Below are 24,360 nucleotides of genomic sequence, written 5' to 3'. Positions count from 1 at the left end.
ATACAGCTCTTGGACAGGGCTCTGCCCTCAGCATGTCTAGCCTTGTCAATCAGAAGGAGGGGCAGTGTGCAAATCACAGGAGGTGTTACAAAGCAGTTCTCAAATGATTCAGCCCCGCCTTCTGTTGCTCGAAAAATGCAAATATGCAGCTATTTATTGTACAGACAAAGAAAGGTATTGTTTTAATCAGCATCATGAGCCCTACCAGCCAGTATGTCTGGTTTAATAGGGTTAATCCTAGTGACAGAGCCACTTTAATGGTTGTCTAAGGAATATTCTGCCACACTGAATGTATCTATGCATGGATATCATTAACATCCAATGCTGACAGGTCCCTTTGCAATTGCAAACCAATAACATTTCAAATGTGCTTGATGGGAGACAGGTCAGAAGATGCTGTAGGCCATGGTAACAAGTTTAGGCCATGAAAGCTGCTTACAGTAGTACAACAAATATGTGGCGTGGCATTGTTCTATTGAAAAATGACTGCTGGGACACTTTGGAGATATGGTCGTACCACTGGTTTCATGTCCATATCAATGTAATGCCAAGCTGTTAGTGTTTCTGAAAGGAAGACTAGAGGGGTCTGTTTACTGTACATTATGCCACCTTACACCATAATCCAAGATATAGGACTGATGTGACGTTCTCTTGTGAAGGCCTCTTTATAACACTACCCATGTGGTCTCCGGATCAATCTCTGGCTATTATTGGGTCTGAGACAAAAATGGGACTCATCCCTAAACAGGATAGACCATTCCAGCCTTTATTGCTCTCTTGCTGTGTTCCATAGATGTGATCAGACTGGTGGCGTGACGTCAATGGAACACCTGTAGCTGGTTTCTAACCCAGTGTTGAACAAGCATCTTTTGATGGTTTGTGTGGGCACTGTTTGCTGCCCCTAGGCTTGGGATTTGATGTCCAATTTCACTTGCAGTCCAGAATGGATCATTACATACCATTCTTCTTATTAGATGATTTGTCTGTGCAGAGGTTTGCCTCTGTGCATTTCTTGCTGTCATTCAAGTTCAGTGCTGATATCTAGGCACCTAGAGATCTGCTGGAGTGACAAACCAAGGCTTCTAAGTTCAAGGATTCTATCTTTTTTCGTTTGCAGAAAATGGGGACAATTGGCATGTCAATGAACAGGAGGCCTTGAACAATCATCTTACATGACTTTTTGAGTTTTTATATTGCTAAAAAACTTTTATTTCAATCTAGTTTTATGCCCTTCCCACATGCCATAGATTGAAGCTAGGTGCTTGAAAATGTGACCATCTGCAGGTCTCATTGACATCTGTCATGTCCTCGACTTGCATAACTTTACGGCTTGTCCTTCTTGGTTTTGCAATTTCAATGTTGATATATATAGTTTGTGGTCAGGACCTAAACGAGTGGAAGATGCCCAACCACCACCCCCCTACCTAATTGGCCTGAGGTGTGCCTTGGCCTCACTAGGTCGGTATGCCTGAAAAAGGGGACATACCCTGAATGTGATGGTTGAATGACTGAATGAAGAATGGGAATGGGTGGGCAGGGGACGTCCGAATGCCGACGTGCTGCCTGGGAGAGCCAGACCGCTTAAGACAGGTACCGGCCCCTCCCACAAATCCAGGCTAGCCTGCGGCCAGCCTTAACACTTGTGGTCAGGACCTAAACGAGTGGAAGATGCCCAACCACCACCCCCCTACCTAATTGGCCTGAGGTGTGCCTTGGCCTCACTAGGTCGGTATGCCTGAAAAAGGGGGCAAAACCCACCAGTGAGGGAAGGATTGGCCTGAGGTGCTACTCTGCCAATGTACTGAATGCGTGGACTAGCTCCGCTTGTGGCTCCGGGATATACCGTACAAAGCACCCCGAGCGCTAGTGCCCCAAGTGTTTAATGATATGCACAGGGACTCCATGCTTGGACGCTGCGGATGCCGCACCGATGCGGAAAGAATGCCCCGAGAATTGAGCCGGATTCAATCCTACACTGGTCAACAGGATGCGAATATGTTTGATGAACTGGCTGGACGTCAGTGGACCAACAGGGAATGGAAGTAATGGGTCGGTGGGGCTGTGAAGACTAAGGGCCAGCAAGAGGTTGTCCAAGACTGTCACTGGACACCATGCGTTTGTGGTCTGGAAGAACTTAACTACATGGCCGGGACCTACCTGCCTTGTTTTGTTGTGAGGCAACTGCAAATGAAAGTTACTGCCCATCCTGACTAAATCTCCCTTGCGGAGAGCCACCGCCCCTTGTCTGGCCTGTGTCACTTCACCTGGTCTTAAAACCCGTAAAACGCCAAGTACATCGCCGCCTTGATCACCAGGCTGGGAAGGACTCCGAATGGTGACAATGAGAGAACTTCCGACAGGCTACGAAACGTGTCCCCCTTAATAGGTCGACGGACCGACTTGACCGTGACCTGGCTTTTTTGAATGCCTCTGAGGATGGCCTTGATCGGGTGAGCTGAAAATATAGAGGGTCTGTCTGGCTCTTGAAGTGCCAAAAAATGCTGCACCCCAGCCAAATATAGCCTAATGGTGTTGTAGGATAAAGCCAATACCGAATGACAATAAGACACGAAAGCCACCATATACTTGACCTGACCTGTGTCACCTCTAGGATATGCCAACTGAAAGTTCGAAAAAAACACCCACGCCCGGCGGTACGACCGCAACGTACTGGCCGACAAAGACTTGGTAATGAGTGAACTGGCGACCACCATCAGAGAGTCTAATCCAAGACCAGCAGCCGCCAGTCCGGTACCGGGGTGCCCACTGAGTCTGCTTCTGGGTTCTGTAAGAAAAAGCGAGAAAAATCAAAACGAGATAAAGCATCAGCTGCAACGTTGCTGACCCCGTCCAAAAACAGGGCATGAAAATGAAACCCCTGTTCCAGAGCTATCCAGGTCAATCTACGCATGAAAGACATGATGAGTAACGATTTAGATCTGACCTTGTTAATGATCTCTGCGGTCGCCATGTTGTCAGTGTGGAAAACCACCGTGTGACCCGACCACCTATGCCCCCAGACTATAGCAGCTGCTACGATAGGATAGATCTCAAACAATGCCGACGTCTGAGAAAACCCCGGCAACTGTAGCACGTGTGTGAGCCATGAGCCGGCGAACCAATGTGAGCCAAATATGGCCGCGAAACCTACCGAGGCAGCCGCGTCTGAAAATACGTGTGGAGAATCAGAAGTGGCCCTCGGAATAAACATGGAAATGCCGTTCCACCCGCTGAGAAATCTGTCCCACATGAACAGATCTGCTCGGGCGTTCGCATTAAGATGCACTGATGCGTCCAAATCACTGGTCTGTTGTAATAAGACTAGCAATCTTGAAATGAATGATCTACCCTGAGGAATGATCCTCATGGCAAAGTTTAACATGCCCAACAGAGACTGCAATTCTCTCTTGGTGCAAACCTGAGACATGAGCAAGGAACGGACACCTGATTTGATTCTGTCGAGTATGTCTTGTATAAGAGAGAGAGAGAGAAAGTGTGAGGGTCAAACGGATCTCTTGGAATGGCTTTCCACTAGATCTGAAAGACTTGAGACGCCTCGGGTGGATAGGAGCGGGGTGGAGAGAAAGTAGGGTGATAGATGCTAGAGGCTGCTCCGGGTTTGGTCAGGTCGACAAGGGAGTCTGCCTGTATAGGGTGAGGTAGTGAGCCAAAAAAAGGGGGACTGGTGGGTGGGGATACCCTCCAAATCTCGCCTCTTATTTATATAAACCCTTGTGAGCGCCAATAGAGGATTAGTGTTGGGCTGCTGGAGTGTGTGATAGCTTGTTGTTGGGGTTATGTTATATTAATATGTAGAGGGATATCAATTGTGTAGGAAAAAATTGTACAGGAAAAAAGTTGTACATACATGTATGTAAAAAATTTTTTTTAAAACAAGCGAAATAAAACAAAATCTGCATACAAAGAGCGAGTGAAAAGTATACACGTATAAAATCTGCTGAGAGAATAAAAGGATAAAAATAAAAAATAAAAAATAAAAAATAAAAAATAGAAAATAAAAAATAGATTGTACGTAAAAGTGTGATCACTGCATACAGCCTCTATTGCCTAAGAGGCCGTGTTCTGCAGCGTCGTACACAATAGATGTGGTACAGTAGGATAGAGCAATGGATAAAAGGTTTTTTTGTTTAAAATACCGACATATATATTATAATATCGTGGTATCATAAGTAAGTTTACTCACTTCACGGGGGGGGCGGTTTACCAGGATAAGCATAATACACCTGTAAACCGAGTACCCCCCCAGCCTGGATCGCTTCTAGAGTTATAACGGATGAAGGCAGCCAAACAACACGGGTGCTTCTCTTCAAAGGTCTTTATTTGCAAGTAAAAAAATCCGGCTCAACGCGTTTCGGGACAGGCACGTCCCTTCATCAGGAGCAATAGTGTCTCTATGTATGGTCACAGGTATTTATACCCTAATAATCCTATTAGGATCTTTGTTAAAATGGCCACTAATTGGCTAGAAGGCGCCAAAAAACGGAGAAAACGCGCCAAAAATGCATTGGGGACCGCCCCTGTGTGGTACAGGGCGTTTTTTTGCTGTTCAGTGATGTCAGCCGGAAAGGGGAGTGTCCGGCTGCGCTTTTTACATGACCGGAAGTTGTTTGCGTTCCAAGCTGGAACGCATTGTGGTCGCCTTGTAAAGCGGCACTGGGGATATATAAGGGGCTATGTTAGGGGACCGCCCTAGTAGGAGGGAGGGTATTGAGGGCCAGAGGATATAGGTGGGCCGCCGTTAGGGGGCGTTTGGCCAGCAGATCTCTGAAGCCGGCTGGGAGGGGGAGTGTCCGGATGTGTTGTGACGTCTGTGCGTTCCAGGTTGGAACGCAACACGTCATCCGGTCTGTTCACCTTGTAAACTCCTAGGGGCGGTGTCGTATTTCCGGAAGTTAGACGCTGCGTTCCAAGCTGGAACGCACGCGATACTTCCGGTTTGTCGATATTCTTTTTGACTGTGTGAGCTGTATGGTCTGCCTACAAGTTTAAGGGGAAGTGGTGTCACTTGCAGTGAGATCTTCTCTGGGGTGTATGGGCTGGGCTTTGTTGCATAGTAAGGATAGATATATTGGAGAATCCTCCCCATGGCACATGTACAGTTTGTTATAGAAGGGATATAAGATATATAAAAATATAAATATAATGTAATGGTGTGAAATATAGGAAATGGTATATAGTAGGTATAAAAAATATGTAAAAAATATATATATATAAACTAATATATATATATATAAATAAGGGGGGTTAAAACAATGGTGAAAAGTAGGAAAAAATAAAAAATAAAAAATAATAAATAATAAATAAATAAATAAAATAAAATAAAATAAAATAAAAAATTATTGTAGTAAAAAAGGGATGGTTCCAATGGTGTGGTTTGGTAATCAGAGACAAAAGTATTAAAATGTATTTAAAATGTATTTAAAAAGTATTTACGTACAATCTATTTTTTATTTTTATCCTTTTATTCTCTCAGCAGATTTTATACGAGTATACTTTTCACTCGCTCTTTGTATGCAGATTTTGTTTTATTTCGCTTGTTTTAAAAAATTTTTTTTACATACATGTATGTACAACTTTTTTCCTGTACAATTTTTTCCTACACAATTGATATCCCTCTACATATTAATATAACATAACCCCAACAACAAGCTATCACACACTCCAGCAGCCCAACACTAATCCTCTATTGGCGCTCACAAGGGTTTATATAAATAAGAGGCGAGTATGTCTTGTGGCAGACTGGCTGACATGGCACGTGAATCCAGAGAGATCCCCAAGAACGTGACAATCTGCGCAGGCCCTTCTGTTTTGTGTTCGGCCACTGGAATGTTTAACTCCTTGAAGACCTGTAAGAGAACCTGCAAGTCAACAGGCGCCTGTGAGGGTTCTTCGATCAACAGAAAATCATCCAGGTAGTGAATGACATTCTGGCAACCCTGTTCCAACAAAATCCATTCCAGTGCCTGCGCTAACCTGTCAAACAGACTGGGGCTGCTCTAGGAACCAAACGTCAACTTGGTGGCGAAATAGTACGCATCTCTCCATTTGATGCCATGCCACTGCCAGAGAGATGGGCTAATGGGCAGCAGTTTGAACGCAACAGAGACATCTGCTTTGGACAGCCAAGCCCCCATGCCTGTCTGAAGAATGACCTGGATAGTCTGGTCTACGGAAGTATACTTCAAGGAAAATTCCTCGGACGGAATCAACGAGTTGAGACTTGGAACGTGGGAAGAATGTGGAGCAGACAAATCATAAATCAAACGAAATTTATTGGAATATTTTCCCTTCACCACCCCCACCGGGCTCACCCTCCAAGTGCAGAAAGGAGGGGACTGGAAAGGACCAATGATGAAACCCTTGTCCAGCTCAACTGCCAAGAGTGAATCCATCAGACCAGCATGTTTAGAAGCCGACTGCAAGTTGGGGCATTCATGAGTCTGCTGGGGCAAGGTGATGAGCCCAGTGTGAAACCCCCGTGAAAACCCTTCCACCAGGAATGTACGGAACGGCTGAACCGGATGAAGCCGCAGCAGCTGGTCTAGTGCCTCCACATTCACCCGGCTCAGTCACGCCGGCTTCAATGTGCAGACCGTGACCGGATGTGCCCTAAAACATGTGGCACAGACATGCAGGAGCCTGCACTGGCTGAAGTTGCAGATGGCGTAGACCACTGCAAACAACACAACAAACACCACAAAACAACAACAACAAAAAAAACGAAGAAAGAAAAAGAGAAGAGAAAAAAAAACAACCTGTTAACCCTACGACCTGCTGCCCGTAAGCTGACAGACAAGATGACGGAATCTAAGCCCCTCCCCTTCCCCCCCCCCCCCCAGCAGCGTGAAACGATTGAACGAAAAGCCTTCGAGGCTGACAGGGAGTATGATAGTCGTTTCCACTGACGTATGAAGCGAGCCCGAGTTTGTGTGAATCTGTGACGTGGCAGATTAATTAAAAATGAATACTGCGGGCTAACGAACCTACAGACGTGGTAGGTGAAGTATGTAAGTATAGGATTTGTGGAAAACAGACCGTATGACGTATGACACTAGTCTACGAGATGAAACGGGGTGTGTATGTCGTGCGAGCGTGTAGCTGTATTGGCGGATGTACCTATGCTAGAGGTGTATGGATGAAGCTTGGTGGATAAAGGTTCCCAAAAAATTTTTTTTTTTTTTTTAAATCCCAAAAAATTTTATTTTTTTTTTCTTTCTTTATTTTTTTCTTTCTTTATTTTTTTTTTTTTTACTTTATTTAACAATCCACTTGTACATTTTTTTTTCTTTATTTGAACAACCCACTTTTTTTTTTTTTTTTACTTTATTTAACAATCCACTTGTACCCTTTTTTTTTTTTTTGTCAAACTGCCTGATGTGCGAACTATGTGTCTAAGGTATGTATGTAGTGTATGTGATGAGTGTCAAACATGTGCACAAGCAGCAACCTTGTAAGTAATCAACTCAGTAATGGCACCAGGACCCAGCTGCCAGAGTTTAACCTGCTGAGCCCAGATGACTCGCAGCCCCTGTATGAACTTAGATACAGGTTATGCTGAGAGTGCTGAACAGGCAATGAGCTCCAACTATGTGACAATGCTGCCCCCTGGTGCCAAAACTCGAATTGCATGTGCCTGAACGCAGTGAGGAGAAGCGATCCTCCGGCACAGTTCCCCCTCTCTTCACACCCTCCTACCCTCCCTCACGTTGCCACGCTCCCCAAACAAACCAGTTATCTTGGAAAACGATCTGAACCACTTTCAGACTGAAGGGAAAGGTACACCCGACTTCTCTGAGATCCGACTCGTGCAGGACGCTTGCTGATGACGTCACACCCGGAAGTAGCAGACGTCCGAATGCCGACGTGCTGCCTGGGAGAGCCAGACCGCTTAAGACAGGTACCGGCCCCTCCCACAAATCCAGGCTAGCCTGCGGCCAGCCTTAACACATATATAAAAGGGCTTTCATCTTTTTTTTAAGCTGTCATGACTCTGTTATGAAGGCAAGCCATGTGTGTATTTTTTTAAGAAAACAATATGTGGAATGTCTCCTTAGACACACTCTGAGTGTGGCTATGGAGAACATCTCTTTAGGATCAACTATACATACACATGTACAAATAATAAATGAAATATTCGCGGCTTGACCAAGATACCAGAAAATGGACTGGTGCGCACCCCACAGCACCCCCAATGCCGTAAGAGAAGAGAAGAATAAATAACTAAAAGAACAGGGGGCACGCAATAACTAGTAATACATGGACTATTATTAATGTACCAGTAATATAAACCCTTTTATTCCCAAAAAAGTTAGAAACCTATAGACCATAAAATGGACTATATCTCAGATCAATACAGACCTAAACCAATTAAAAACCATAGATAATAAAACCAAAATAAAAATAAGAATAAAAAAAAAAAAAAAAACATTTTAACCACCTCAGCCCCCAGTGCTTAAACACCCTGAAAGACCAGGCCACTTTTTACACTTCTGACCTACACTACTTTCACCGTTTATTGCTCGGTCATGCAACTTACCACCCAAATGAATTTTACCTCCTTTTCTTCTCACTAATAGAGCTTTCATTTGGTGGTATTTCATTGCTGCTGACATTTTTACTTTTTTTGTTATTAATCGAAATTTAACGATTTTTTTGCAAAAATATGACATTTTTCACTTTCAGTTGTAAAATTTTGCAAAAAAAACGACATCCATATAGAAATTTTGCTCTAAATTTATAGTTCTACATGTCTTTGATAAAAAAAAAATGTTTGGGTAAAAAAAAAATGGTTTGGGTAAAAGTTATAGCGTTTACAAACTATGGTACAAAAATGTGAATTTCCGCTTTTTGAAGCAGCTCTGACTTTCTGAGCACCTGTCATGTTTCCTGAGGTTCTACAATGCCCAGACAGTACAAACACCCCACAAATGACCCCATTTCTGAAAGTACACACCCTAAGGTATTCGCTGATGGGCATAGTGAGTTCATAGAACTTTTTATTTTTTGTCACAAGTTAGCGGAAAATGATGATTTTTTTTTTTTTTCTTACAAAGTCTCATATTCCACTAACTTGTGACAAAAAATAAAAAGTTCTATGAACTCACTATGCCCATCAGCGAATACCTTGGGGTCTCTTCTTTCCAAAATGGGGTCACTTGTGGGGTAGTTATACTGCCCTGGCATTCTAGGGGCCCAAATGTGTGGTAAGGAGTTTGAAATCAAATTCTGTAAAAAATGACCTGTGAAATCCGAAAGGTGCTCTTTGGAATATGGGCCCCTTTGCCCACCTAGGCTGCAAAAAAGTGTCACACATCTGGTATCTCCGTACTCAGGAGAAGGTGGGGAATGTGTTTTGGGGTGTCATTTTATATATACCCATGCTGGGTGAGAGAAATATCTTGGCAAAAGACAACTTTTCCCATTTTTTTATACAAAGTTGTCATTTGACCAAGATATTTATCTCACCCAGCATGGGTATATGTAAAAAGACACCCCAAAACACATTCCTCAACTTCTCCTGAGTACGGGGATACCAGATGTGTGACACTTTTTTGCAGCCTAGGTGGGCAAAGGGGCCCATATTCCAAAGAGCACCTTTCGGATTTCACTCCTCATTTTTTCCTGAATTTGATTTCAAACTCCTTACCACACATTTGGGCCCCTAGAATACCAGGGCAGTATAACTACCCCACAAGTGACCCCATTTTGGAAAGAAGACACCCCAAGGTATTCCGTGAGGGGCATGGCGAGTTCCTAGAATTTTTTATTTTTTGTCACAAGTTAGTGGAAAATGATGTTTTTTTTTTTTTTTTTTTCATACAAAGTCTCATATTCCACAAACTTGTGACAAAAAATAAAAACTTCCATGAACTCACTATGCCCATCAGCGAATACCTTGGGGTCTCTTCTTTCCAAAATGGGGTCACTTGTGGGGTAGTTATACTGCCCTGGCATTCTAGGGGCCCAAATGTGTGGTAAGTAGGTAAATGACCTGTGAAATCCGAAAGGTGCTCTTTGGAATGTGGGCCCCTTTGCCCACCTAGGCTGCAAAAAAGTGTCACACATCTGGTATCTCTGTATTCAGGAGAAGTTGAGGAATGTGTTTTGGGGTGTCTTTTTACATATACCCATGCTGGGTGAGATAAATATCTTGGTCAAATGCCAACTTTGTATAAAAAAATGGGAAAAGTTGTCTTTTGCCAAGATATTTCTCTCACCCAGCATGGGTATATGTAAAATGACACCCCAAAACACATTCCCCAACTTCTCCCGATTACGGAGATACCAGATGTGTGACACTTTTTTGCAGCCTAGGTGGGCAAAGGGGCCCATATTCAAAAGAGCACCTTTCGGATTTCACAGGTCATTTTTTACAGAATTTGATTTCAAACTCCTTACCACACATTTGGGCCCCTAGAATGCCAGGGCAGTATAACTACCCCACAAGTGACCCCATTTTGGAAAGAAGAGACCCCAAGGTATTCGCTGATGGGCATAGTGAGTTCATGGAACTTTTTATTTTTTGTCACAAGTTAGTGGAATATGAGACTTTGTATGAAAAAAATAAAAAATAAAAAAATAAGCATTTTCCACTAACTTGTGACAAAAAATAAAAAATTCTAGGAACTCGCCATGCCCCTCACGGAATACCTTGGGGTGTCTTCTTTCCAAAATGGGGTCACTTGTGGGGTAGTTATACTGCCCTGGCATTTTCCAGGGGCCCTAATGTGTGGTAAGTAGGTAAATGACCTGTGAAATCCTAAAGGTGCTCTTTGGAATATGGGCCCCTTTGCCCACCTAGGCTGCAAAAAAGTGTCACACATGTGGTATCGCCGTATTCAGGAGAAGTTGGGGAATGTGTTTTGGGGTGTCATTTTACATATACCCATGCTGGGTGAGAGAAATATCTTGGCAAAAGACAACTTTTCCCATTTTTTTTATACAAAGTTGGCATTTGACCAAGATATTTCTCTCACCCAGCATGGGTATATGTAAAATGACACCCCAATGGAGCTTTACAGGGGGTTGATCAATGACAGGGGGGTAATCAATGACAGGGGGGTGATCAGGGAGTCTATATGGGGTGATCAGGGGTGATTAGGGGTGATCAGGGGCTAATAAGGGGTTAATAAGTGACGGGGGGGGGTGTAGTGTAGTGTAGTGGTGCTTGGTGCTACTTTACTGAGCTACCTGTGTCCTCTGGTGGTCGATCCAAACAAAGGGGACCACCAGAGGACCAGGTAGCAGGTATATTAGACGCTGTTATCAAAACAGCGTCTAATATACCTGTTAGGGGTTAAAAAAAACACATCTCCAGCCTGCCAGCGAACGATCGCCGCTGGCAGGCTGGAGATCAACTCTCTTACCTTCCGTTCCTGTGAGCGCGCGCGCCTGTGTGCGCGCGTTCACAGGAAGTCTCGCGTCTCGCGAGATGACGCGTATATGCGTGACTGTGCGCAGGGCTGCCACCTCCGGAACGCGATCCTGCGTTAGGCGGTCCGGAGGTGGTTAAAAAACCGTGTTTGTGCGATCTTCATCAGCTGATAAAAATCGCACAAACATTTATTTATAATTTTTTCATTTTTTCATTATTATTTTTATTTTGGTTTTATTATCTATGGTTTTTAACTGGTTTAAGTCTGTATTGATCTAAAATATAGTCCATTTTATTGTCTATAGGTTTCTTAACTTTTTTGGGAATAAAAGGGTTTATATTACTGGTACATTTATAATAGTCCACGTATTACTAGTTATTGAGTGCCCCCGTTCTTTTAGTTACATACACATATAGCAGCAGAAGAAAGGGCAAATCACAGCTACGGTGAGTTTGAATACCACATTGGCATGCTGCAGGTGATCTAAAGAATAAAGTTTGTCCATGTTAAAACACTTTACATAAAAAAATGTATGTAAAATGTAAGTATCTTTGGAAATATATTCCATTAGTTAAAATCTTAATGGTGTTGTCCAACTTACTTGATAGTCCCCGCAAAACACTAGATAAGTTCACATAAAATATCACACAGTGCATTTGTAAAGTTTTCAGACGCTTTCGCTTTTTTTCACACTTGTTGCGGCTTGAGGTAAAATAAAAAAAACTAACAATTTTTTCCTCCATTATTCTGCACTCAATACCTCATAATGAAACTTGCTTTGACACTTGAAATTTAGCTCTGGGAGCCTCCTATTTCTCTTGATCATCTTTGTTTCTACACCTTAATTATAGTCCACCTGTGGTAAATTCAGTTGATAGGGCATGATTTTGAAAAACATACCCCTGTCTATCATGGGCGTCCGCAGAAATTTTTCCAGGGGGGGGCAAAATTTTATTGACATCCATGCTCTGCTTGTTTCTGAGAATGTAATGAAGGGGAGGGGCATATTCATTATCACAAAGTATAATAACACATGAGCTGTGCAGTGGCGGATCCAGAGCCTGGTCTCAGGAGGGGCACTTCCAGATTATTTTCTGTCCGCCGCCACAAAACAATGGTGCTTATAGAACAGACTACACAGTGTAGCGGTATATTGTATATTGTGTGGCACAGTGTATGCTATATGTGTATAACATAAACAAACATATTTCACATGAAAACTTACAATTACTTGGCTTGGCCCTTGGGGATCTCGGACACCACTTCAACACATGGCTGGGGGGCTCGGCGGAGCTGATGTTGTGTTTTATCCTAATGAGAAAGATTTCATAATAAGGATTTGGAGAAGGGGCAGAGGAATAGCAGAGCAGGGAGAGGATGGTGCTGCTACTCGGGGGTCATACTATGTGGGAGTAATAAAGCCCACCATAAATATACTATAAAAATACCCCCTTGTAATGCCCCCAGTTGAGCTAATGTCCCCATAGTGCCCCGATAATGTGCCAGTATAAAATACCCCTATATAGTCCCCTCAGTAAATGCCTCCATAGTGCTCCTCTCCCCCCTTCCTCCTAGTGCCCCCCATAATGTACCAGTATAAAATGCCCCAGTAGATGCCCTCAGTGTCCCCCATAATTTGCAAGTATAAAATACCTCTTTTTAGTGCCCCCATAGATGACTCCATAGTACTCCTCTCCCCCTTCCTCATAGTACCCACCATAATGTGTCCCAGTATAAAATTCTACTGTACAGAGCCCCCCATATAAAACACCCCTTCTTTGTGGCCTCAGTAGATTCCCCAAATAATGTGCCAGTAATAACAGCCCCCCCATCATGTGCCAGTAATAACAGCCCCCCATCATGTGCCAGTAATAACAGCCCCCCCATCATGTGCCAGTAATAACAGCCCCCCATCATGTGCTAGTAATATCAGCCCCCCCATCAAGTGCCAGTAATAACAGCCCCCCATCATGTGCCAGTAATAGCCCCCCATCATGTGCCAGTAATAACAGCCCCCCATCATGTGCCAGTAATAACAGCCCCCCCCATCATGTGCCAGTAATGACAGCCCCCCATTATGTGCCAGTAATGACAGCCCCCCATTATGTGCCAGTAATGACAGCCCCCCATTATGTGCCAGTAATGACAGCCCCCCATTATGTGCCAGTAATGACAGCCCCCCATTATGTGACAGTAATGACAGCCCCAATTATGTGCCAGTAATGACAGCCCCCATTATGTGCCAGTAATGACAGCCCCCCCATTATGTGCCAGTTGCCAGAGCCCCCCATTATGTGCCAGTAGCCAGAGACCCCCATTATGTGCCAGTAGCCAGAGCCCCCCATTATGTGCCAGTAGCCAGAGACCCCCATTATGTGCCAGTAGCCAGAGACCCCCATTATGTCCCAGTAGCCAGAGCCCCCCATTATGTGCCAGTAGCCAGAGCCCCTCATTATGTGCCAGTAGCCAGAGCCCCCCATTATGTGCCAGTAGCCAGAGACCCCCATTATGTGCCAGTAGCCAGAGACCTCCATTATGTGCCAGTATCCACCAGTATTGTACACAAAAAAAAATAAACACTTATACTTACCTCCTTGGCAGCGATGCAGGCCTCTTCCGGCCTGTGTCCCGCGCTGTATGGCTCAGGCGGCATGATGACGTCATCGCGCCGCCTGCACCGGGCCTCTGATAGGCTGCCGGCCTAGTGCCTGCAGCCTATCAGAGGAAGGGAAAGGGACACGCCTCTCCCTCCGCTGCCTCAACACAGTCATCTGTATCGCTGTCCTGAGGACGCAATACAGATGACTATGGAGATGAACGCTTCCACAATGGAAGCGTTCATTTCCCTGTGCCCCGCCGCCGCCCTCCCACTTCTGAGCAGCTCGGGGGGGGGGGCAATATTTCCAGGGGGGGGCGCTTGCCCCCCCTTGCCCCCTCCTGCAGACACCCATGCTGTCTATATAGCTTATAATGCACATGAGAGAAAAACTGAGCAGGAAAGAACTGCCTTTAGAAATCAGAGAAAGAATTGTGTGGAGGCACAGATTTGGAGAAGCGTACAAACTTTTTGTTGCTGCACTAAAAGTTCTCAAGAGCACAATGGCCGTCATAATTCTTAAACAGAAGATATTTGGAACAATCAATACTCTTCCTAAAGCTGCATGACCAAACAAACTAAGTAATCGGGGGGAAAAGAGCCTTGGTAAGAGAGGTGACCAATAACCCAATGTTCACTCTGGATTAGCTCCAAAGATCCTGTGTGCAGATGGGATAAACTTCCGGAAGGTCAACCATCACTGTACCATTCCACCAATCTAGACTTAGTAAAAGACGCATGAAATTTGAAAAATAAAGAAACCAGGCACTTTCCAATACCATGCCTAGTGGTGGAAGCATCATGCTGTGGGGGTGTTTAGGGAGACTGGTCAGAGTCAAGGGAAAGCTAATCGGAACAAAATACAGAGATATTCTTAACGAAAAACTGATCCAGGTTGCTGTAGACCTCAGACTGGTCTGAAGGTTTACCTTCGAACAAGACAATGACCTTAAGCACACAGCCAAGACAACACAGGAATGGCTTAGGGACAATTCTGTGAATGTCTTTGAGTCTTTACTTGAGTCAGCCAAAGCCTTTCAGAGACCTGAAAATGACTGTCTACCGGCGTTCCCCATCCAACCTGACAAAGCTTTAAAGCATCTGCAGAGAATATTGGCAGAAAATCCACATATCTAGATGTGCAAAACTTGTGGTATCATACCCAAGAAGTCTGGAGGCTGTAATTGCTGCCAAAGGTGCTTCAACTACTGAATAAAGGTTTTGAATACTTATGTCAATGAAAGATTTTAGTTTTTCCTTTTCAATAAACTAGATAAGATTTTCAACATTCTATTTCCACTTTGCCATTGTGGGGTATTGAGTGCAGAATGATAGGGAAAAAATAATAATTTTTTTTTTAGCACAAGGCCATAGAATAACAAAATTGAAAGGGTCTAAGACTTTTTGAATGTGCTGTATCTTTACCATAATGCAAAGTCACGTGTGATTGTTTTCCATTGCATAATGTAGTGATGGGGGAAAATGTAAAGGATGACTAAACAATGTGGTAACTACAATTAAAGATAACAATAAAATTGTATAATTGCTGCCCTAATTGTTAAACATTTTACTGTACGGATATGCTTAAAATAGATTTATTTCTCTCATGTTTCAAAGGAAGGTTACCTGTTAGCTGGAGTGGAGAAGAGAGCAAGAACAATGGGTTTTCCTTCTAATGTTAGAATTTCACTGGATGATTGTATTACATTGAAGTAAAAATGAGAGTCTCCTGGGATGGAACAGTTAAGGCGAGCTTTAAGAAAGGATGTGAACTGCTTTTCCAGAACACGTTGAGATCCCCCCATGTCATTTTTGCATACACGAGCAACACGTGATACCAGTACCTGAAGAGTTCAGAAAACACAGTTATAGTGAATATCCAGAAAGGATAAAGAGATGCAAGCAATCATGCAGTATTGTACTTCAAAAACAGGATCAGTGTTTCCACAAGGAGTTTTGCATCTTAAGTAAATACCTATTGTATTTAAAAAAAAACAATGATACATAATCTCATAAGCTACTAGGATACAATGACTTCAAACAAGCTTCTATTGAATGCCTGATCCCTTGTAGTTCAGGCTGTATATACAAGCAAAGAAATAAAGAAAAAGTTCTGGGGCTGAGTGAATAATTGCCGATAACTCCTTTTTAACTGTTCTTGGCACGCATAGTAGTCTTAACAACAATATCCTTCTAATCACCTTCTGTCACCATTATATATAAACAGCATTCCACTCTCCTCTGTTTGTATGTTTCTCTGTAGTATACTGTCCTCCCTCTCGAACACCCTGAGGTGGCCAGCCAGGCTGGGGAACTTTAATGTGTCCTGGCACTGAAAGAAAGCTTCAATGTATAGGTGGGTTGGAAGAAGCTCATTTAGGCATGCAGGTATATTTTTTCTGTTCCTCCAAAGTTTTGCTGCCAGTATTTTGTAGTGTTAACTATGGGGCTGCTGCCTACCTAATAGACTCCAGGATGGTAAATGGCCTGAAAACTCCACTTGTCAGGATGTCCTAAGGTATGATCTGTTTCATGACTCCTTAGATTTCTGTGTTGGTTCGTGCTATGCATTACAAGTGTACAGCAGTCTATATCTTGGAGTCTTTACCCACTATCTATGTTATGTAACTGACTGGCGTGTGGGTAATATTGGTTGTTTATTTAGACAACATACAAATTTTCTCTTAGGCCTAGGTTTCTTAGGTTTGTGCTGTGATAAAAAAAATTATGTGAAACTTTCTGTTTTCCAAACAAGAAAATTGTGTTAGAGACTCAGGCTACTTTCACACGAGCGTTCGGGTGTCCGCTCGTGAGCTCCGTTTGAAGGGGCTCACGAGCGGCCCCGAACGCATCCGTCTGGCCCTAATGCATTCTCAGTGGAGGCGGATCCACTGAGAATGCATCCGCCTGCCAGCGCTCAGCCTCCGCTCCGCTCAGTGAACGGACACCTGAACGCTGCTTGCAGCGTTCGGGTGTCCGCCTGGCCGTGGGGAGGCGAGCGGATCCGTCCAGACTTACAATGTAAGTCAATGGGGACGGATCCGCTTGAAGATGACACCATATGGCTCAATCTTCAAGCGGATCCGTTCCCCATTGACTTACAATGTAAAGTCTGAACGGATCCGCTCAGGCTACTTTCAGACTTAGAAAATTTTCTAAGTTTTAATGCAGACGGATCCGTTCTGAACGGATGCAAACGTCTGCATTATCGGAGCGGATCCGTCTGATTAAACATCAGACGGATCCGCTCCGAACGCTAGTGTGAAAGTAGCCTCAGTCAGTAAATTTTCTGGAGTATATTCTCTCAGTTTTTGCATGGATCCTGCCAAGGTGTAGGCCATTGTTGACAGGGTGCAGCTGAAAACCCTTAAAGGGGTTATCCAACGCCTATAATGACACCCCCAATGCCCGGGCCCTTTGTATACTTACCTGCTCCCCGTCACTCGCGTCGCTCCGGATACCTGCACGGCTACCACTGCATCTCTCGGGTGACGCTAGGGAGGCTCATCCTTGTCACGGCCTGCAATTGACTGCTCCCCCGGATCGCCGGATATTTTGATCTGGGCAACAGGAAGATGCAGCAGCAGCCCTGCAGGGATCCAGACCAAGATTTTTGTCAGTATTGTCTCTGTAGTAGATATTCTCTGGTTGTGACCCAGTTAACTCCACTTGCTAGCAGCTATATGGCGACCGCAAGGTAGTATTCCATACTGCCAAAATGGACTGCTCAGGGTTATCTAGTTGGTGGCTATTCTTCTTGTAGGCAAGGCCCATTTAGTGATAGAGATGTTGCAAGGTAAGTTCGCCATTTCTTGATAATGCAGGTAGCTAATATGACATCTTGATTGGATATGCCAGTGTGCTAGACAGGTTATGGTAGTCTGATAGTTTCATATTATATACCCTTTTTACTGTAACATAGTTTAGTAACATAGTTTACACAGTACTCCATATGTGGTAGGACTATGTTCTCATATCAGGCATCTATGCCCCTTTTGATGCTACCCATTATCTTATTGGCCTTGGAAGCAACTGCCTGACACTGGTTTCTGCAGCTTAGTTTGCTGTCTACTAAAATTCCTAAGTTCTTTTCTATGTCAATGGTACCCAGTGTTTTACCATTGAGTATATACGGGTGACATGTATTTTTCCTTCCCATGTGCATAACCTTACATTTGTCAGTGTTAAACCTCATCTGCCTCTTCTCTGCCCAAGCCTCCAATCTATCCAAATCCCTCTGTAGCAGGCAGGGTTTTGGTGTCTGCCTCCAGAACGGAATGGAGACTGACCGGAGGCAAACTGATGCATTCTGAGCAGATCCTTTTCCATTCAGAATGCATTAGGGCAAAACTGATTCGTTTTGGACTGCTTGTGAGAGCTCTGAACAGATCTCACAAACATAAAGCCAAAACGCGAGTGTCAAAGTAGCCTAAATTAGTTTGAGATGACCGATCCCTCATGAAGCCATGCTGATATAGGGTTATTTGTTTGTTTATTTTTGTTGAGTTACTCCGAGATAGCATCTCTTAGAAAACCTACAAACAGTTTACCCACGAAAGATGTTAAACTTACCGGCCTATAGCTTCTGGGCTATGTTTTTGGACCTTTTTGAATATTGGCCCCACATTTGCTATAAGCCAATCCCATAGAACACTCCCTATCAATATAAAGTCCTTAAATATCAGAAATAAGCGTCTGGCTATGACATTACTTAATTCTCTTAGGATACGGCGGTGTATGCCATCTGGTCCTGGCGATTTGTCTATTTTCATCTTTTTAAGATGCAGCTCCACTTCTTCCTGGGTTAGACAGGGAACTTTTAATGTGTAATTTACTTTTACATTTTGCATTTCATCTGACAGTTTATTTCCCTCAGTGAATACAGTGGAGAAAAAATATTTAATAGCTTTGCTTTCTCCTCATCGCTGTCTGCAACTCTCCCCTCATCACTCTGTAACGGGCCGACACCATCAGATTTATACTTCTTACCATTTATATAATTGAAGAACATTTTTGGGTTAGTTTTACTCTCTTTAGCAATTAATCTCTCTTTCTCTAGTTTGGCTGCTTTTGTTTTTTACATATTCTATTTTTTCCTTGTATTTTTTCAATGCTTCCTTGCAACCCTCCTGTTTTTGTGATTTAAATGCTTTCTTTTTGTTATTTATTGCTTTCTTTACAATTCTATTTATCCACATTGTTTTTTTTATTGTTCCTTACCCTTTTATTCCCATAAGAAATGTACCTCTCACAATTAGAGTTTAGGATGCTTTTAAAAATATCCCATTTTGTGGCTGTATTTTTATTTTTGAGGACTTTGTCCCAGTTAGTTATGCCAACGGCCTCTCTTAGTTGGCTAAATTTAGCTTTTTTGAAGTTTGGTATTTTTGTTCTTTTGAATGACAATTGAAAGGTTATTATCTTATGGTCACTATTTCCCAGATGTCCCCGAACCTGCCCATCTGCTGAACTGTAAGGTCTATTGGTTAGTACCAAGTCCAGTATGGCCGTCCCTCCAGTTGGGTCCTGAACCAGTTGGTTATTGCCAAGAACCTGTTTCCTTTATGAGATGTACAGGTTTCAGTTTCCCAGTCTATATCTGGGTAGTTGAAGTCCCCCATAATAGCGACCTCATGATTTGTCGCCTCATGTATCTAATTTAGAAGTAGATTTTCTGTGGGCTTTGGTACATTAAGTGGCTTATAATAAACTCCTATTAGTATTTTATTGTTGTTTTTGGCTCCATGTACCCACAGTGACTCCCCATGTTCATGTCCCTCACTTATATCTTTCCTAAGTGTGGGCTTTAGACAGGAATTTACATAAAGGCAAACCCCTCCCCCTCTCCGGGTTTGAGGATCCTTTCTAAACAGACTGTAACCCTATATGTTAACCGCCCAGTCATAGCTATCATCCAGCCATGTCTCAGTTATTCCCACTATGTCATAGTCCTCCTCTCACATCACTAATTCCAGTTCCCCAGTTTCATTAGTCAGGCTTCTGGCATTAGTATACATACAATTGAGAGGTTTATGTATATTTTTTTACTTATGAACTGTTCTAGTTCGCCCTTTCATTCCTCTCCCAGTTCCATTACCTTCCCCATCTATCTTCCCCTCCTATAATGTAATTACCCTCCCTCCCAGTCCCTAGTTTAAACACTTCTCCAATCTTCTAGACATCTTCTCCCCCAAAACCCATTGAGGTTCAGCCCATTCCTATGATAGAGCCCGTAGCCGACAGAGAAGTTGGCCCAGTTCTCCAGGAACCCAAACCCCTCCTTCCTACACCAGTTCTTGAGCCATTTGTTAACCTCCATAATCTCCCTCTGCCTTTCTTGAGTGGCTCATGGTACAGGTAGTAAGAAATAGTTGTTACAGTGGCTGGTAGCTCTGTCCCTCCATGCAGGCTGCAGGTTGCTTGCTGGTTCAACCTATCTTGCTCTTTCCATAATGCACGTGTGTGCACTCGATCTGGTGTTCTGCCAGATTCCTATATCTTGGCAGAATGCTATACCCGGAAGTGATGCGGCCGCACTGGAATCAGCTGGAGGAAGGTGTGTGTGGATCTGCGCAAGTGTAGATCCACTGGATTCGTAAAAATAATTGCACCCCCGCGGGATAAGCACCTACTTCATTTGCAAGCGCGAAACCGTACATCGCGCATGCGCACTCAGGGAGCGCACTCAACTCTGCTATGTGGTGACCCCACCACCCCAATATTCTGCCATCACCTTTGCTATGTGGTGAGGCTGAACTGCTCCAGATGAGGAGTGCGCACTCAGGGGTAGGGAGATCTGTTGGAACATTTTGCACTGAAAAATCTACCTACCCCTGAGGCATGCTTCTCCCGTGGCGGTGCAATTATTTTTATGAATCCAGTGGATCTGCGCTTGCGCAGATCCACACACACCCTCCCTCCTCCAGCTGATTCCGATGCGGCCGCATCACTTCCAGGTATAGCATTCTGCCAGGTATAGGAATCTGGCAGAACACCGGCTTTTCAATGGCCAGCATGTGCACCCTAATCTTTATGAGCCACTGGCTGCTCACCTTGGTGTACTTAAGGCCTGTGGGTGCCTAAGGCTACTTTCACACTAGCGTTCGGAGCGGATCCGTCTGATGTTTCATCAGACGGATCCGCTCCGATAATGCAGACGTTTGCATCCGTTCAGAACGGATCCGTCTGCATTATTACTTAGAAAATTTTCTAAGTCTGAAAGTAGCCTGAGCGGATCCGTTCAGACTTTACATTGAAAGTCAATGGGGAACGGATCCGCTTGAAGATTGAGCCATATGGTGTCATCTTCAAGCGGATCCGTCCCCATTGACTTCCATTCTAAGTCTGGACGGATCCGCTCGCCTCCGCACGGCCAGGCGGACACCCGAAGGCTGCAAGCAGCGTTCAGGTGTCCGCTCACTGAGCGGAGCGGAGGCTGAGCGCTGGCAGGCGGATGCATTCTCAGTGGATCCGCCTCCACTGAGAATGCATTGGGGCCGGACGGCTGCGTTCAGGGCCGCTCGTGAGCCCCTTCAAACGGAGCTCACGAGCGGACACCTGAACGCAGGTGTGAAAGTAGCCTAAGCAATAGGTTCTAGTGTGCTAGTATCTGTTGGAAGCCCAACATTTTATTGACTCCAGACTTGAGACCTTTACAACAGAGTGGAATTGGGCTTTAAATATCTAAACAACTCTCCCACAAAGCAATAGCAGTAGACAAGTCCAATCTGATTAACAGACAATAGACACTGCTGTTTCATCAGTTAAATCAAGAGTCACCATGCTTAAAGAGACAATACAGGGCCTTGCCCCCTAAAGAGCACACCTGTGAACACATCCTTTATGATGCTTCCAGACCTGGGAATAGCCACGGCCGGCGGTGACCTGTTTTGCAAGTCTGTTTGTCCCTTAGAGGAAGGACAGCTCTGGACTCAGGGATGCCACCTACAGGAAGGTGTTAACCTCTACAACTGTATCTACAAACTATAAATGGGTTGTGCTGATTGGCTAAGACAGTTTCTGGGAGGTGTTCCAGGGATGGTCACTGTATGGGCTACGTGTGTGTGTGTGTGTGTGTGTGTGTGTGTGTATGTATGATTAGTATATAAGACTGTACATACAGTTGAAACCAAAAGTTTACATACACTTTATAAAAAGACACATATTAACGTTTTTCTCAATATCTGACATGAAATCAGAATAAACCTTTCCTGTTTTTGGTCAATTAGGATTGCCATTATTATTATTATTATTTGCCAAATGCCAGAATAATCAGAGAGAGAAAATGTTTTAAGGCATTTTTATTACTTTCTGCAAAGTCAAAAGTTTACATACATTTCATTAATATTTGGTACCATTGCCCTTAAACTGTATGACTTGGGTCAATCATTTTGGATATCCTTCCACAAGCTTCTCACAATAGTTGGTCGGAATTTGGGCCCATTCCTCCTGACAAAACTGGTGTAACTGAGCCATGTTTGTTGGTCCCCTTGCTCGCACCTGCCTTTTCAGCTTTGCCTATAAATTTTCAATAGGATTGAGATCAGGGCTTTGTGACGGCCACTCCAAAACATTGACTTTGTTATCCTTAAGCCACTTTGTAACCAGTTTGGCAGCATGCTTCAGGTCATTGACCATTTGGAAGATGTATTTCCGCCCAAGCTTTAACTTCCTGGCTGATGTCTTGAGATGTTGCTTCATTATTTCCACAGAATCTTCTTTCTTTAATGATGCCATCTATTTTGTGAAGCGCACCAGTCCTTCCTGCAGCAAAACAACCCCACAACATGATGCTGCCACCTCCGTGTTTCACAGTTGGGATAGTGTTCTTAGGCTTCCAAGCTTCTCCCTTTTTCCTCCAAACGTAACGATGGTCACTATGGCCAAAAAGTTCAATTTTTGTTTCATCAGACCACAGGACATATCTCCAAAAATGTAGGTTTTTGTTCCTGTGTGCATTTGCCAACATTAATCTGGCTTGTTTATGTTTTGTAGTAATAGCTTCTTCCTGGCAGAGTGGCCTTTCAGCCCATGTTGATACAGTACTCGTTTCACTGAGGATATTGACACAATCTTACCAGCTTCCACCATAATCTTCACAAGGTCTTTTGATTTTGTTCTTGGGTTGATATGCACATGTCGGACCAAAGCACGTTCATCTCTGGGACACAGAACCTGTTTCCTTTCTGAGCGGTATGATGGCTTGACTTTCCCATCTTGTTTGTACTTGCGTATACCGTAATTGTTTGTACAGATGAACGAGGCACCTTCAGGTATCTTAAAATTGCACTCAAGGTTGAGCCAGACTTGTGCAATTGCACAATTCTCTTCCTGATATCTTGGCTGATTTCTTTAGACTTTCCCATGATGCTAGACAAGGAAGCAGTGTGTTTCAGGTGTGCATTTAACCCCTTAAGGACCGGGCTCATTTTCACCTTAAGGACCAGGCCATTTTTTGAAATCTGACCAGTGTCACTTTAAGTGCTAATAACTTTAAAACGCTTTGACTTATCCAGGCCATTCTGAGATTGTTTTTTCATCACATATTGTACTTCATGACACTGGTAAAATGAAGTCAAAAAAATTATTTTTTTTGCACAAAAAAAATACCTAATTTACCAAAAATTTGGAAAAATTTGCAAATTTCAAAGTTTCAGTTTCTCTACTTCTGTAATACATAGTAATACCCCAAAAAATTGTGATGACTTTACATTCCCCATATGTCTACTTCATGTGTGAATTGTTTTGGGAATGATATTTTATTTTTTGGGGATGTTATAAGGCTTAGAAGTTTAGAAGCAAATCTTGAAATTTTTCAGAAATTTACAAAAACTAAATTTTTAGGGACCAGTTCAGGTCTGAAGTCGATTTGCGAGGCTTACATAATAGAAACCACCCAAAAATGACCCATCTAAGAAACTACACCCCTCAAGGTATTCAAAACTGATTTTGCATACATGATTAACCCTTTAGGTGTTGCACAAGAGTTATTGGCAAATGGGGAGGAAATTTGAGAATTTAATTTTTTTGTCTAATTTTTCATTTTAACCCATTTTTTCCACTAACAAAGCAAGGGTTAACAGCCAAACAAGATTGTATCTTTATTGCCCTGACTCTGTCGTTTACAGAAACACCCAATATGTGGCCATAAACTACTGTACGGCCACACAGCGGGGCGTAGAGGGAAAGGTGCGCCGTATGGTTTTTGGAAGGCTGATTTTTATGGACTGGTTTTTTGACACCATGTCCCATTTGAAGCCCCCTGATGCACCCCTAGAGGAGAAACTCCCTAAAAGTGACCCCATCTAAGAAACTACACCCCTCAAGGTATTCAAAACTGATTTTACATACGTCGTTAACCCTTTAGAT

General features: G+C 43.5%; 1 protein-coding gene across 1 annotated transcript in view; it reads right to left on the bottom strand.

The window, feature by feature from the left end:
• SEMA6B (semaphorin 6B) overlaps window positions 1–24,360 on the bottom strand; it is an 808,975-nt gene that overhangs the window by 319,295 nt on the left and 465,320 nt on the right. Inside the window, exon 9 of the mRNA XM_040419828.1 lies at window positions 15,619–15,836. Within this exon, the coding sequence (XP_040275762.1) occupies window positions 15,619–15,836 (218 nt within the window). The remainder of the gene's footprint in view (window positions 1–15,618; window positions 15,837–24,360) is intronic.

The sequence above is a fragment of the Bufo bufo genome, chromosome 2 (assembly GCF_905171765.1).
Source record: "Bufo bufo chromosome 2, aBufBuf1.1, whole genome shotgun sequence".
Classification (NCBI taxonomy): Eukaryota; Metazoa; Chordata; class Amphibia; order Anura; family Bufonidae; genus Bufo; species Bufo bufo.
Note: the sequence above shows the minus strand (reverse complement) of the source record. Positions and strands in the feature narration are given on the sequence as shown.